General features: G+C 36.6%; 1 protein-coding gene across 2 annotated transcripts; it reads right to left on the minus strand.

Annotated features, from left to right (window-relative positions):
• Positions 1-1,739: 1,739 nt before the first annotated feature.
• Positions 1,740-13,074, minus strand: slc22a16 (solute carrier family 22 member 16). 2 transcript variants are annotated; one of them, XR_014603387.1, is made up of 10 exons: positions 12,938-13,074; positions 11,747-12,217; positions 10,547-10,664; positions 9,775-10,089; positions 9,028-9,268; positions 8,374-8,501; positions 6,367-6,404; positions 4,809-4,918; positions 3,596-3,695; positions 1,740-3,464 (listed from the first exon to the last, which is right to left on the minus strand). XR_014603387.1 is itself a non-coding variant. In XM_084090971.1 (9 exons), the coding sequence occupies exons 1-9, from the start codon at positions 12,985-12,987 to the stop codon at positions 3,300-3,302; spliced, it is 1,698 nt and encodes a 565-aa protein (XP_083947097.1). In that variant the 5' UTR covers positions 12,988-13,074; the 3' UTR covers positions 1,740-3,299. The 2 variants fall into 2 exon arrangements, 1 of the variants encoding a protein (XP_083947097.1); XM_084090971.1 differs by lacking the exon at positions 6,367-6,404.
• Between the last annotated feature and the right edge of the window lie 2,998 nt (positions 13,075-16,072).

Raw genomic sequence — 16,072 nt, forward strand, 5'->3', positions numbered from 1 at the left:
TCCATTCATTCTGCACTCGTCCTGTGAGCGCCCTCATATGGAACCAGAGTGGAACCAGTTCAGAAGCCGGAAGATTACTCAGAGTTGAAGTTCTCCCCTTATAAGACATTCTCTGGGTCGGCTAAGCTGGGTAGGATCCACCTGTTGTATCCCATGGGAATACAACAGGAAATGGGAAATGATGGACGCATTGGCGGCCGCATTTGAATCCAATATTCGCACAGTGACACACCACCTACTGGCGTAATGATGCATAGACGTAAACGAACCTTTTTGTTGAACTGATTTAAAAGTATTCTGTGGGTTGAGAGTGTGGCATGTTATACTTCGTCTAAAACTATTTTAAACCATGTTTTTATAATTCAAATATTTGTCATTTTTATAGCCTACTTGCAAGTCTTTTTTTATTTATTTGAAAAGAACCTTGAATCTTAATGAAATTGAAGTTCATGGATGTTTGTCATGAACAATCTGTTTTATTTGTCTGTCAACTCTATGTAAAAGATAAGCAAGTGCTCTGATAAGTTTGAGAAACACTGTTTGCATGGATGTACCATAGTAGGCCAAGGTGTATTTCCCCAAGTTCAACAGAAGTGGGAGTCCTTGCTTCAGGAAACCCTCAGCAGCTTTATTGTTTTTGATGGGTTTGCTGTGAGCACTTGATAAAGCATCTTAATAATAGTTATGGTTTAGCTGCATGAGCATTACCATGGTATTTTTACTATCAGACATGTATTCCAAAGGATAGGCCTACTTCATTTTAAATGTATTTTACTGTAAAGATTTAGCTGTTGTATTTTCTGTTATATTCAGTCATTACACCTTGTTTCTAATGTACTAACACTTAATTTGTCTTTTTCTATAAGTTTTAGTCCCAGTGTGTGTTTAATGTACCTTTTTGATCTCCGTATGGTTTGTTTTGAAATAGGCACCAGTGCGGGTACGTGTTTTCGTGATTAGTTTGGTTTCATGGTCAAAGTGCATTGTCCAGCTGGCCCTGTCCACAAAGGATCATTTCTATTTGTGTTTGTAGGCCAGCACTGATATCCCAAACCTCACATAAACAATTGGGGTACAATGTGGACCCCCTGTGGTTTTTGAAGATGATTTAAAACCTAAAAAATAAATAAAAAAAACATTCAAAAGCTGTCGAATGAGTAAAAGCCCATGTCTTATAAAGGCACCCCTGTAAAAAGACTTATACAGTGAGCAGAAGGTGGAAATGCAGAATGCCTGTACCACAATTAATGCGTGGGTGAATTTGTTGTGTAGGATGTGTAAAGCAGGAGGCCCACTTGGAATGTTAAATAGCAATGGAGATTATTTTGTGAAAATATTTTTGTGCCGACAGTAGTAGTCCAATATACACAAAACAAAAAGGTGCTAATGCGAATGTCCAAAAGAGGCCATAAATAAATGAACACACAAAAGTTCCTTTGTATAAATTCAGAACCTCTGATCGAACAATTCACTGTTAGGTGATTTATTTGTGTGTTTTTTTTGTAAGAGCTGGCTGTACACAATTTGTCCTGGGCCTCCTCCCCTCTGTCACAGCCAATCAGAGACGTTTGCCTTATGCCAACTAACCTGGAAAATATTTCCCACCTTTTCCATGAGTACATTCCCTTTGTGCTGTTCTCTGGAAATGACGGGGCATTTAGTATGTACTTAAATCGCCAATATTTGTGGCCAATATAATAATTTTAATGAAACCAAAATAAAAATAAAATAATTATTTTAGACACAATATCTTTTTTTTATTAATGTGACATTCTTTAGACAAATGTGTTGCTATAACAACTGCACATGACTAGTAAGAATCTACTATCCCTGCCTTTTTGGTCCAAAAACACACAAAAGATTCAAGAGCTCAAGGAAAATTTTATAAAGTCTATGGAGTCTTTGAAGAGAAAAAGATAGCTGTATTACAAATAATCAAATCCTTAAGTTAAGACTTTACAAAAAACTTTATAGCACATAATACTAATAAATACTTAAAGGGTTAGTTCACCCAAAAATGACAATTATCCCATAATTGTAAATAAATCTCGAGTTATATTAAAAAATATCCTGGCTCTTCCCAGCTTTATAATGGGAGTGAATAGAGGTTTTGAAGTTTCAAAAAGCACATCCATCCATCATAATCCATATGGCTCCAGGGGGTTAATACAGGCCTTCTGAGGCGCAGCGATGCATTTTTGTAAAAAATAAATTAAAAAAATCCATATTTATAACTTTATAAACTAAAATCACTTGATTCCGGTAACGGCCATATGCGATTCTAGTTCTGGCAGAAGAGTGATCATTTTTGGGTGAACCCTTTAATACTACTAATAAACTCTTCTAAACAATACATTCCTCATGTCAAGCAAAGTGAGGGATAACAGGACAGGAAGAGTAAACATAAACATAAAGTTCTGAAGTATTATAAAGTACAGTCACAGTTTACTATGAACAATACTGATAGATTTGGAGCTAAACCCTGAGATGCAATTGTGTAAAAACGGCTTCATACAAAACAAGGTCTATCTTTCAATTCAACATGCATAGAAACTCATCACACCATTAACTGATAATGAACAAGAGTTTTCCTTGTCCTCTACAGCTGAGTTTTGCTAATACAGTCAATAAACAGATGGAGTTTAAGATCCATAACACATTAGTGCATTGAAATGTTCATCATTTAACTATGTTCACATTTGTAGAGTCAAAACTAAATTTCCATTTCTTAAATTCAAACCATTTAGGAAATGCAAATAGATGTTTTAGAAAGGTGCAGCCACATTTACTTTTAGGTGATTAAATGAAATCCAATCATTTCAATAGGAATCCACAAGAATTTCGCTACGGGTTCAAGTTGATCATGGATTATTGGCTAAAAAGGGACATCTGTGTAAGCTGTGCTTCATATATCACTGCATAGACAGTGGAAAAATCTGCTACAATTTCACTAATGTGACAGCACCTTAAGCGTCTGTGCGTAAGTGGTTTGGACTGAAATGCAAAAATGTAATACTTAGATAAATTGAGGTCCTGCCTAATTAAGATAATACTTTTCATAACAATTACAAAATACATTCACAATCAAATCAAAATCAAAAAACCACCAATATTTTCAGTAATTATCCAAACTCATTCACACACAACACAGCCTCATCTACCCACAAATGCCTACAAAAAAAATAAAAAATTGTAGCACACGTCAAAAAATATTTGATGTCTCATTCATATTGGAGTATGTACTGTGTCAGTCAGTAAAGGCACTTTCAGGAATCCTGTGTGAAAATGGATTTATGCTTTCATATTTGGTTCATCTCTAGTGCATCCACTGGAGGATTCTTTGTTTTGGGCTTGGAGCCCAGAGCTTCAGCTTCTTTCAAAGTCGAGGTGAGGGGTTGTCCTAGAGTCTCCGGAAGAAACATGGTCAGGATCCCGATGACGATAGCCAGAATTCCCACAATGAGCTACAGAATAAGAGAGTTACTGCAGCACTGCTCAGTCCAGAAAATGTATGTTCATGTTGTATCATGCTTCAGTTCTAGAGTCTTACACAATTGACCACAGTCAACCGAAGATTTTGATTACGGTTACATACCTGAGGCAGATAGATCCAGATGTCAGCGAGGTAAACGCAGAAAGGAGCCACTACACTTCCCACCCGACACATCATACTACCACTGCCTACAGCCAGAGACCTGCCGAACCAGATAAATATAGTGTCTATACAAATAATCACTGGAAAGCATACGGCATATATGTAACAATCATCCTACTGTTTAGTGAACTTCAGAAACTGATGAAATATATTGTTACTAGATTTATATTGGAACATTATAAATATTGTTATTGAAAATTAGCGATACTGGATAAAAGTGAAACGAACTAGAGAGATTGAACTGTTGGTGCAGTTTAATCAAGTCCAATTATGATATTGTAATGTATCAGAGTGTTTTATGCTACAGTAACCTGCAGACAGTGTGTATCGTGAGGTAGTTAGTGATAGGCAGCCTAAAGGCTGGAATTCACAGTTTTTTGCAGTCTTGACAAGTCAACGCTAGTCGCTGGAAGTCAGAGCCAGTCTGCAGATTTTGGGCAGTTAGACTTAAAGCTACACTGTGTAGGATTTTCTCCCATCTAGAGGTGAAATTGTTTATGACTACCAACTGAATATTACTTTCTAGCCCCTCCCATTCCGAGGCCGTTTTAACTCCTACGGTGGCCGTATTATTTCAAATCTGCCGGCAGTCGCGAGTAATCTCCCCCTCGCATTCGTCACGGTGCCACTGAGTGTCAGAACGCGAAAGGCGAAGCTTGAATTTCCAGGTATGTCCCTCTTTGGCTAATGTATTTTCAAGATGGAGGCGCAACATGGCTGCCGCCATTCGAGCGACTCGCTCATATGTATTCTAAATGGCAGATTCTACGCTTACGAGAATACTTGATTAGTTGGTAGAAGTAATTACACATTAATGAGCACATATCATTTTGAAAGAACAAAGTGTTTTTTTGCTAAGAATCAACTTAAAAAATTACACAGTGTAGCTTTAACCAAAAAAAAAAAAAAAAGTATGATGTGAACAGACACATTTTTTTTTTTTTTATGTTTTGAGCTGATTTTAGAACACATTGATTTAATTTGTGTCCTAAAAAAAGTCTGGTCGTTCAGTGCATGCTTCCCGTATTTCTCTCTAACGTTTATATGTTGACAAGTTTATGATCTGTTCAGATCATGATACACAAGTCATGTAGTGTATTCTAGCCTTTAATGTGGACAATCTGGACTTTTAGTGTATTAATACAACAAATACCTGATAGTTGTGGGGTAAAGCTCACAGGTGTACAAGTAAATCAGGCCGAATGCAATGGCAATGGCGAATTTCCCTGTCATACTTAGGACTATAGCCAATACCTCGATATCCTGAAACAAAGAGAGAGAAACACAGTGAAACTATATTTATATATAATATAATTACTGATCTCAATAATCACTCAGCAACAATGTTTTATTCATCAGCTGTTGAAAGTGGTTGCCAGTAGCAGGTCATAGGGCTCACGAAGTCTAAACGTCCCCAAGACATATCCCCTCTCAGAAGCAGGCAGCTGCCATATGTATAAACAGCCACTTAGATGACAGGTCTATTTATACATTTTTGGAGCAACGGTGGCTGTACTCACGCCACACTCGGCCGTTTCAGTGTGTCAGCAGTGCAGCTATTAGTTATGAGGGGTGACGTGATCCTGATGGAATATCATCCCACTAACGCATTCTTCATAGCCTGTGCTTTCAGTGACCAAGGCTGTTTGGAGACTGACTGAGAAATGCACTCCATAGTTTACATATTTTACTTACATCCTTTGATTTCTACCATTCATATTGCTCCATTTGTGTGACCTGAATTTTTAATCAATGCATAATATATGAATGGGTGCTGCTGTATGTTGATATTCAGACTGATAGCACGATTGTGGTTCTTACAGTTCAGTGAACAATAAGGTAATATTAAGTGACAGAGTTTAATATTGCCAGTAACTTGATCTATTTTTGGCTTAGCCAACATAAATTATATCATATGAAGTAGTATCAGAATTCATTTTTGGTAAAAAAAAAATAAATACAAAAAATCAGTGGTTGAATCGATTCAGTACTTCACTCCTCTTGTTGCGTTCTAAATAAATCACTGACTGTATCTGAACATGCATACTTCCTTACTATATTAAGGTGAAATGAGTAGCATGTCTAAATTCACAATATTCATAACAGTACCTGGATATCCTACTTCTCTCAATGGACACTTTACTATCCCATGAGTCCATTTGTAAAAGGTAGTGAAGCTGGTAGCACATTTTCATACTACACACATTCATTAGAACATACTTTTTTAATAATTGTGAAGTAACTACTTATTAAAAACAATTACCTACTCAAGTTAAGAGTAGGCGATAATCGGACGCAGCAAGTGTTTGGAACGAATCGGCTAAATGATTTAATGACTCTATCATAAAGTGTACTGTAACTTTCCGCCACCTACTGGTGGATTAATGTAAGCTAGAAAGAGTCGCTGATATGTATACTAATAGTGCAACGTTTTGTGAATAAGCTAATCTTTTTAGACACTATCGTTATAAATTGCAAAGTTTAACAACCATGAGGGTTAAAAGCAGTAAAATGTCTTGATTCTGATTCAGTTATGTGTGAGCTATAGCAACTGAAACATTTTTACTTTTTTAACCTTTCGTCCAACAGCATTGCTAAACTGACATACAAGGCATGTGCATACATGTATTACTCTCGAGAAGACTATCTTACACCTGCAGATCTATAATTCAAGCCACTTATTTTAAGTTAAACTGAAGTTTGGCACTGACCAGAAGGGTAAAGTTGTCCAGTTGACACTTGAAACCAACTACAGCACAGAGAGAGGAAAACATACGGACATGACTACTGTGTCAAACATGTTAAAATTAATTTAGTATGTAAAAATAAATCACATGCACAGATGGTTAAACGCAGGTCTTGTGACACCAGTGATAAAACAATATGGATATCTGCATTGAAGCAATCTGTAACATGCAGCTTGTTATTAATTATTAAAATCAAGCAAGACAAGTTTGACATGCACAATAAGGTTTTGGGCTTGTTATGACCTGCACCACTGTGGATGCTCTTACCAATCACAAAAACAAGGAATAACAAAATCCTACTTGGGAGTTTCATGAGGTTCAACTGTCATATCACAAGTGAATGTGTCTAGGGACCAGACAGTAGAAATTAAAATGAGGAAAAAAGAAGAACTGGGGTATCATCGACAAAAACTTTTGCGCTGCATTCACATCTAATTAGAATAGATGGTGCTTAAAACCTTATTGCTAGACCAATAAATCTGCCAGTAATTCGTTGCAGTAATTACACAGTCACTTTCTTTGGTTAATGAAGTGGGATGTGTATGCTGTGACCAATCGTTTCACAAACACACTCACGTGTCTTCAGCACACGAAAGAGTCAAAAATATAATAATTACAGACATGCAACCTATCACAATAAAAAAAAAATACATTTGTCAGCTGAATCAACAGAGTTACATGTATACTGAGAGTAAATATATATAATGTCTCTTGTGCTTGGGTAGAAATCAAAACTTGATTCATATGGATTGGATCATATGCAGTGAATGCATTTCTGCTGTTTAAAGCACTATAGGGAAGAAGAGTGAAAGAAATTGAGAAAGCAGGTGGAAAAAGGTTCATTACAAACAAAAAAAGACTGATGCGCAGCTGCCCCAGTTACCATGTGAAAAGCAAACACACACACATGTCCTCTCTTGCCAGGGTTAATCATTCATTTTAATAATCACTCAGTTTCTCCAATATGATGATGATGCAACTTGTTGCATATTGGTTCTAGATCTATCAAAACAACTTAAAATCACGAGTTATGGTCAGCTGTCAAGTTGATTTAGCCAGATTGATATTTTCCACAATTTGTTAGAAATTTGAATGACTCATTTTAAAAATTTGTGGCCCTGCTATGAAAAGTAAATACATAGCCTAGAAAAGAAAGAATATATAACTATTTCAGTCTCTCTCTCTCTCTCACTCTCTCTCTCTCTCTCTCTCTCTCTCTCTCTCTATACTTTACTCTAAATACATTTCATGCTTCCTTCCAAATGTATTTAACAGTTTATCAAAACCTAAACTAACATATATGTTAATGTCAGCATGAAACAAATCTATCTATCTTCTATCTATTTTCTAAGTGCACGTTATTGATCTCATTATAACATAATTTGGTAACGCTTTATTTTACAGTGTCCCTGTTTCACATTTTACATGTAGTTACTATAGTAATTACAGTCAATTATGCATAGTTACATGCAACCAAACCTTAACCCTAACCCTAATTATATAGTAAGTACATGTAGTTAATTACTATTACTTAGTACTTAATTGTATAATTACACTGTAACAAAAATTCATCTGTGTGTATGTTTCTTTTTTTATGTCGAATCAAAATCTCATTACTGAATATTCCAGTAAAAACGACAGGCTTCTCTCTGGTGACTCAGGACTTCTCCAATCATTTAGTCCGCTCAAACCTGCACATGCAAGCTTGCATTCATCTGCCCCTCTCACATCTCAAAATCCAATCAACAACATAGAACCAAGTCCCCCTACATTTAATCTTTTTAGATAATCTGTTTCACTCAGCTGTACTGTATGTCACAATACAGAAGGTAAGCTTTGTTGCTACTTCCATTTCATCGTGAATTTAACAGTGTACTACTATATCACAGTGTGCATATATCACATGGATGCTCACACACACACACACACACACACACACACACACACACACACACACACGTGATCTCATACCTGGGGCACCACAGTAATGAGCATGCAGGCTACTCCACCGAGCAGCAGAGCCGGGGCACATGTCTTCTTCCTGCCGACTCGATCCATTGCAAAGCAGCCGATCAAGTATGACGGAATCTCAACAGCACCTACAGTAGTAACAGTCAAATAAAGGATAGTTAAGTGCTGTTCACTTCAGTACTACTAAAACTAAACTGCAGGTAACTCAGTGGAAATGCTCAAAATCCAGCAATGCAATACATAAGGCATCATGCTAGTAGATGTGTTTGCATGTTTTTGTATCTCTTATACTATTTTTCATTTAAACTTATTTTTGTCTTTAAAGAATAGCTCACCCAAAAAGTACAACATTTTAATTTTACAATTAAAGCTTTCAAGTTAAGGACAAGTGCACAATGTCTTATGATCCTTTTATGGTGCTTTTCCGACAAGCTTAAAAGCTACACTCTCCATTCATTGTCGACCAACAGTTTATTATCTTATATTCCATGGAAAAAATTATGTGATTGAGGTTTGGAATGACATAAGGGTGAATAAACGATGATTCTGATCTGAAAAAAAAAAAAACCCACGAGTTATTCCATTTAAAGCATCCAAACCTTCTTGAGAACAAATGCTAGCACATACAAACATAAACACACATCAGTCCATTACCAGCCAGGAAGAGGTTGATGTACTGATTTCCTCCCAGGTTGACAGATCCCAGGCTGAAAACATAGTATCCCAAGCTTCCGATGAACCAGATAGCCCAGCAGGTGGCGCTGCGACCAGCCATTTTCAAGCTTCCAAACATGTCCAGGATGCTTAGCCTCTTCTCGACTTCCATTGCGGTCCCACCTGATTGCTTATTATCCTTTAACAGCGCTCCATCACATTCATAAGTTAGCTCTGACACCTAAGATGAGTGATACATGCAAATAAACACAAGCTGTTAACAATACCACTTTCTCTCATATCCGTTACCTTCCACAACTGTTCTAATCTTTCAATCAAGCACCTAAAATATTTCATTCTAAAGTTTACAGTATCTCAGCATTATGATCCTAGTTTTGGTCTAGGTTAGTAATTTCTAAATGTAAATAATGTGATCAAATGTGTTAGGTTTGCCCCTATCCGCGCAAATGCTGGCAACAGATTTTTGACAGCAATTGCTTTGTGATATTTATTTTTCTTTGAGTTTTAAAATGCTTCTTTTAAAACTGCATTTCAATTCATGCTACCTTTTTGCAAGTCACTTTTCTTGCAATTTCCTTATTTTAACGTGGAGTCAGTGCGTGATAATGTGGGGTAATGCTGTTTAACATCAAAGTATATTCTGGTATATTCTGAAAAATTTTACCAGAAGTCTGGGTATGATTCATGGCAGGAACTGAATTCTTTGTGTTGTCAGAGTGAGTCTACCTTAAGGGTGGGTGGCAGGCCATTGAAGTAGGCCATGGTGTCCAGCAGCTCCTGGGCTTCTTTGTACCGCCCTTTAGCCATTAGGTAGAAGGGTGTTTCTGGAAACTTCCAGCAGTAGAGCAAGAATGGAGAGGTACTGAGAGTGAGGATGATCTGGTAGATCCACCAGACACGAACAAGATACCCTACCAGAGCCACTACCATGATGCCCACAGCAAAGGCAGCGTGCACATGCATAGAGGTCCATGTGCGCACCTTATTTCCTGTAAACTCTGTCACATACACAAAGACTACAACCAGATACCCGCTCGACACCTGCCAACACACAGAGAGACAGAGAGTTGGGTTAAGGGTGCTTCTGGCACTTCTAATCAGACACAGCTAATCAATAATTCTAAATAAATACCCTGATATCTTTATCAAAACATCAGAGACCAGGAAATGTATTAAAGCAGTTGAAACATTTACAATTGATTTACTTCTGCTTTGAGCAGCCGGGTAATCAAGAGGCTGATGCTTTTTTTTAACAGGGCTGAAGTTGTTGTTTGTTCTTAACTACAATTTAAATAGTTATAGGAATAGGAAATCATTTATAAAGTGTTAAATTGCTTTGTTGTGTTTTAATTTAATGAAAATAGAATGACTTTTCGAGTCAGTTTTCACAATATTTTTTTATTCTTTCAGCCATTTATGTCTGGAGCTTCTCAGCTGTGATGAGCATGAATGTGCATGCATGAATGTAAGTATTATGAACATGGACCAATTCATTTACCATGGCAAGAAGGAAACGCATCACCACAAAAAGGTAGTAGTTTCCTGTGAAGGCCACAGTCACCCCAAAAATAAACTGGCACAAGCTGGTAGCCATCAGAATGGGCCGTCTACCAATTCTGGAAAATGGGAAAGCAAAAATGTTTATATTAAAACTTGCAGAAAACAGAAAACTTTAGGAAGCTTCAGACAACAAAATAGCTTTATATAAACTTTTGCTTTATATCCAAACACCTGGTATGAAAGAGATTGGTTGTACCAGTTAATGTAAGTAAGATTCACTCTTCACAATTTGATATTTATGTGTGAAAAGCTGTTTAAAGATAAACAGGCCGACTGCAATATCAAGGCAAACCAATGGGTTGTTTTGCATGCAAATCTCTCACTTATGTACACCACAATTACTTCACCTTTGACCATTCCACATTTGTTTCCATTCCTATGCATTCGTTTAATCGTTCCTAGAGCCAAATAGTTCCTAGAGCTACTACTTCTGTACAACCTTGACCAATCTGTAAAATGAACATGATCAAATATCCAGTGGTATCCAGTATGGAAATCGACTTTCATTCCCTGTTTCTGTAAGGTGAACCAGTGCTATCCTGTCTCTATCTGCATATCTCACATCCTGTACTGCTCTCTGTGCTCTTAGTTTTCTTACCGCAGAAGCAAATATTTGCCAATTGTAAACCATGCTGCAATATTAAATGTTCAAGTTTAATTTAGTACCGTAGCATAGATTACACTTATCTTGTTCAACCTTCTCTCTTTTTCTGTCCTAAATAACAGATCAGTCCTGTTTGTGCTGCTGACCATGCTGTGTTCTTGCAAACACATCTCAAGTCTTATGGTAACTTTTATTCACTGCCCTGATGAAGGTAACTGTATTACACTGTAATAATTTGTCTCATTTGCTTATCTGTAATTTTTGTCCCTCCATTGCTCTGAATGCATTTGATTATGTGCAGTTTTGGCATTTTTTGAAAATGTCCTCACAAATATAGTGAAAATTGTCAAAACTCTACTCGTGAGCACATTTGAAATGGTCTTTGCTATTTGAAATAGGGGTGGTGTGTATTAAATATATTTATGTTAATATGAGAACCACTGTGTCTGTGAGAGGTCCTTACTAATATTGCTTTCAAGTTCTGAGTGTGTGTTTGTAAGTGTGTGTGTGAGTAAGATGCAACAGACAATTTACCTGTCTGCGACATCCCCAAACACCAAGGCTCCAACCAAAACTCCCAGCATAAACGTTGGCTGTGAAAGCTTCGCCAGCCACTCCTTCTCACACACCAGGTCCCAGTCTGTTACGATGCTCTGCTCAACCTCGTTGTGATCATAGACAAAGCCACCACATGACTCCACAGTCTTGTTCCCAAAAAACTCATATTGAAAATTGATGGCATCAAGCCGCAGCGCTTTTAAACAAGGACTAAGTTCCCACTGGTCTCCTCTAGCTGTCCGTACAACCACTGGCCCATCACCTGGCTTGTAGTGAGTCCAGATATCTGCCAGAGAGGTTGATGAGTGATTTCTATATAGAATGTCTGTGATATTTGGAGTGTCACAAAGAAATTTAGGCGTTTCAACTAAGAAAACCGAGGCCAGGTAATGTATTCCACAGGAGATGGCCTGGAAAATAGCAGCAAAATAGAGACATGCCTGAAACCTGAAGGGAAAGTAGAAGGATAAATTGGAAGTCGTGCAAGAGTGACAAGACATGTACACATCATTGATTATCAATAATACATCAAATATTCAATAAACAAACAGTAATTTTAAGGACAACACTGCCAGCTTGTGCAAATACTGACATACATTAATTGACATGCAGGCAATACAAATCTGTTTACAATGATATTTTATGCAGTGCAGTGACTGTTAAATTAACAATAAAAATGCTGCTGTGGTTGACAGTTATGATATCCTGTTTAACATGCAGTTTAACAATATCTCTTCATTAATGTATATACTTATTACCTTGTTAATTATAGGCTTTTTTATTTCTTTCTTTTTTCTTTTTACAATAGCCAATTTTAAAACTTATGTAGTCTAGCCTACTGACTTGTATAGGCTAAAATCCTATATTGTAAGGTAACCTACAGTTTCTCCTGCAGTTTAAAGTAAATGTAAATAATTTAAAATAAGTATCTACATTATCATTTTAAGCAAACCTTTAATGTAAAATTGTAAACATTATTCGTGTACGTCTTCAACAGCGCACGCGAGCATTTACGCGCTTCTATTAAAGGGCAACAAAATTCAAATCCCACATCATTCATATGATATAACTATGATTTGGTGTGAATATTAACAGATATGTGTGTCCATTCCCAATCAATGACTTATCAATGTACTTATCAATGTACCGTTCGGGAACAAATGGTACCTTTTAAAGTGTCCAAGTTCGTCGAATAGTCGCTCCACGCCGGTGGTCATTTTCAGCGAGTGCAGCTTGATCCCCCAAGTGTGTGAAAGGCTCTTCTGACTCTTTTCAATTTGTACATGTTAGATCCTTAGTAGTAGGAGGGGCGTTTCAGTGGGGAACTTTCCACTCCAAGGCAAACAATCAAAACCAAAAGGTTCGCGTAACATTTGGTAATGTGACACTCCGAAGAGTGAAGAATAGCCATTAGTGCCCATAACTGCTGACATTAGATCATATTGCTTCGTTTGCTCCAAGTGTGTCTGTGTTGTTTTTACTTCCATCGTACGTATAACTCTTGTCAGGTTATGCAGAGTTTAGATAGTCCACAAGGTACTTCGTGGTGCCCCTGTAAATATCCTTGTGACGTGAGATGGGCATTAATAAATAATTTAAGCTTAATAGAAGCCTAACACATGCCAAGCGAAATCTGTTGTGAACATGCCCACTCAATTTGTCAGTAGCTGTATGTCTACTGTCCACTAGTTTAAGTTTAGTTTGTGTGAGTGTGTGTGTGTGCGCTTTACATTTTAATTTATTTATTTTATCCTCCAAAGACAAGAGTTACGTTAATCAAATAGACATTACTCTAGCTAATGTGTTAATTAAATCAACGAGTAAATCAATCAATCAATCAGTGCATCCTTTGTTAATAAATAATTTATTAGACAGGGGCTAGTTGTCACATAGGGAGTCTGTCACAAGGGCTATATCTCAGTTAGTATGGTTTTGAGTCAAAAGTCTAATTCCACAAATGTGCATTTTTTACTGTATGTTTTTTTTACTGTATGTCTTTTTTTACTGTGCTTTTTTAACACAAGTGTTTTTGTACTGTACTGTATGTTGGTTTCAAACACACGGTGCATCAAAATAATCTTAGATTGGAATAATTTTTGTAAATGTTTTCCTCCAAATTAAAATAACAAAATATTTTTTTCTCAATAGCTGTAGGTAAACGAAGTTGTCAAAAAATGCACGTGCATGGCTTCAGTGACTTTTTTCTAGGGCAATAATGGTAGAGATGTTTAAAGGCTTTTTTTGTAGCCAACACTTTAAAGCTACACTGTGTAGGATTTTCTCCCATCTAGCGGTGAAATTGTATATGACTACCAACTGAATATTACTTTCTAGCCCCTCTCATTCCGAGGGCCTTTTAACTCCTACGGTGGCCGTATTATTTCAAATCTGCCGGCAGTCGCGAGTAATCTCCCCCTCGCATTCGTCACGGTGCCACTGAGTGTCAAAATGCAAAAGGCGAAGCTTGAATTTCCAGGTATGTCCCTCTTTGGCTAATGTATTTTCAAGATGGAGGCGCAACATGGCTGCCGCCATTCGAGCGACTCGCTCGTATGTATTCTAAATGGCAGATTCTACGCTTACGAGAATACTTGATTAGTTGGTAGAAGTAATTACACATTAATGAGCACATATCATTTTGAAAGAACAAAGTGTTTGTTGCTAAGAATCAACTTAAAAAATTACACAGTGTAGCTTTAAGGTATATCTAGAGAAATTTCAAGTGAAGAAGTGTGACAACTATAGCCTCAGCCTCTTTTTTTATTAAGGTATCCAGTTTTTGAGGGAGGCATGACAGAAAAAAGCAGCTTTGATTTTAAAAATATGCCCTGTAAGTAATTTAAGAGCTCTGAATGACTCTTGGAAAGTCATATTTATTCTCAATGAATCTAGGTGTAAAGTTAAATGTGTTATGACTCTTATCAGGCCATTATTGTTATAGTCACACTGTTGTTTGATTTGTTAATGGACCTATTTTTTCTCTCTGTCAGTGTCTGAATGCCAAGATTCAGACCCATTTCTCTCCTAAATTTAACCCTTTAAACATGCAGTCACAGCAGGGTGTATGACACTTTGCATATACTTTACATAGGCCAACATATATACACAGACATGCCCTCAATAAAATAACTACTTCACTAAAATAGGAATTTCATTCATCTGCATCAAATACATGAAAACGTTTCAAAAAGTTATTCTTTCCACACCTTCAACATGCACATGTACAGCAGATGCATACAGTAACCTTCACTTGAACATTCAACAGCTGGTGTGTTCACACTTCGAAGCATTGATTAAACTGAGGGCGAAAAGGCAGAATAAATAGAAGAAAACTTATGTGTACGTCGAAACCACATAATATTTAGATGGTTTATGAAATGATTCCTACAAAAAGGAAAGCTCTCCTGGCAAGGATAAAACTCGATCACTGACCTGAAAAATTCATAAAACATTCTGAATTATTTATTAAATTCTAACAGTCACATACATGTTTTGTATCACACAGTGAATTGATTGCTTTTTATTATTTTGAATTTATTGTATTATTCTGTTATGAATTAGCGAAAAGAGGAGGTTATTTTATTATTTATTTCTAGATGATTTATTGGAAATTTACAAAGAAAGGGACCATAAGGTGAGCACTAAATGAGATTTAAAAAAATAAAAATAATACAGATAGAAAGAGTACTAATAGTGTTGGTAGGTCTATACAGTCAGAACTATAATGGCATAATGCATTTCATCTCGTCTGAATTTGGGAATTTGTTCACTGTGCCAACAATTCAGTGTCTTCACCACAAGGAGGCAGAGTAAAGCTATGCTGGAAATGGGTCTTATACAAATACACAATAAATAACTAACCTCAAATAATGCTGATGATGACATTCATTTGAAGCTAATGTAGGATAGTACAAAAGAAAACTAAACTAAAATTTGAAATAAATGGGAATGTCCAAAATATGATATCCCGGCTTTGACATTTTATCAAAACAAGCTTAGGCAGAATAGAGCTATGTGAAAGTAAACTTGCTTTGACATTGCATCCACATTCCTCAGGGACTTCTTTATGCACATGTTCTTAGCAAAAAAAAAAAAGTATTTTGGAATATTGAAGTGACTTCTTGCTCATATACTGAGGAGTATTTTGTAATGCAGATTTTGCTGTATGTGATCACATCTGCTGTTTATAAATATATTATATTAAAACTGCTCCAAACTTACTAGTATAAGACACATTTTAACAGGGTGCTCTTCACAGTTAATCATAACATACACTGTATCTTTGTTGTTGAGGAAGAAACA

The sequence above is a fragment of the Abramis brama genome, assembly GCF_963993115.1.
Source record: "Abramis brama genome assembly, chromosome: 18".
Classification (NCBI taxonomy): domain Eukaryota; kingdom Metazoa; phylum Chordata; class Actinopteri; order Cypriniformes; family Leuciscidae; genus Abramis; species Abramis brama.

Excerpts from the sequence above, each read along its gene's own strand:
- slc22a16 (XM_084090971.1), bottom strand. The coding sequence starts at position 12,987 with ATGACCACCGGCGTGGAGCGACTATTCGACGAACTTGGACACTTTAAA. Across the intron at positions 12,218-12,937 it reads GAACTTGGACACTTTAAAAG|GTTTCAGGCATGTCTCTATT; the intron begins GTACCATTTGTT and ends CTTTCCCTTCAG. Across the intron at positions 8,502-9,027 it reads CATCAACCTCTTCCTGGCTG|GTGCTGTTGAGATTCCGTCA; the intron begins GTAATGGACTGA and ends TTACTACTGTAG.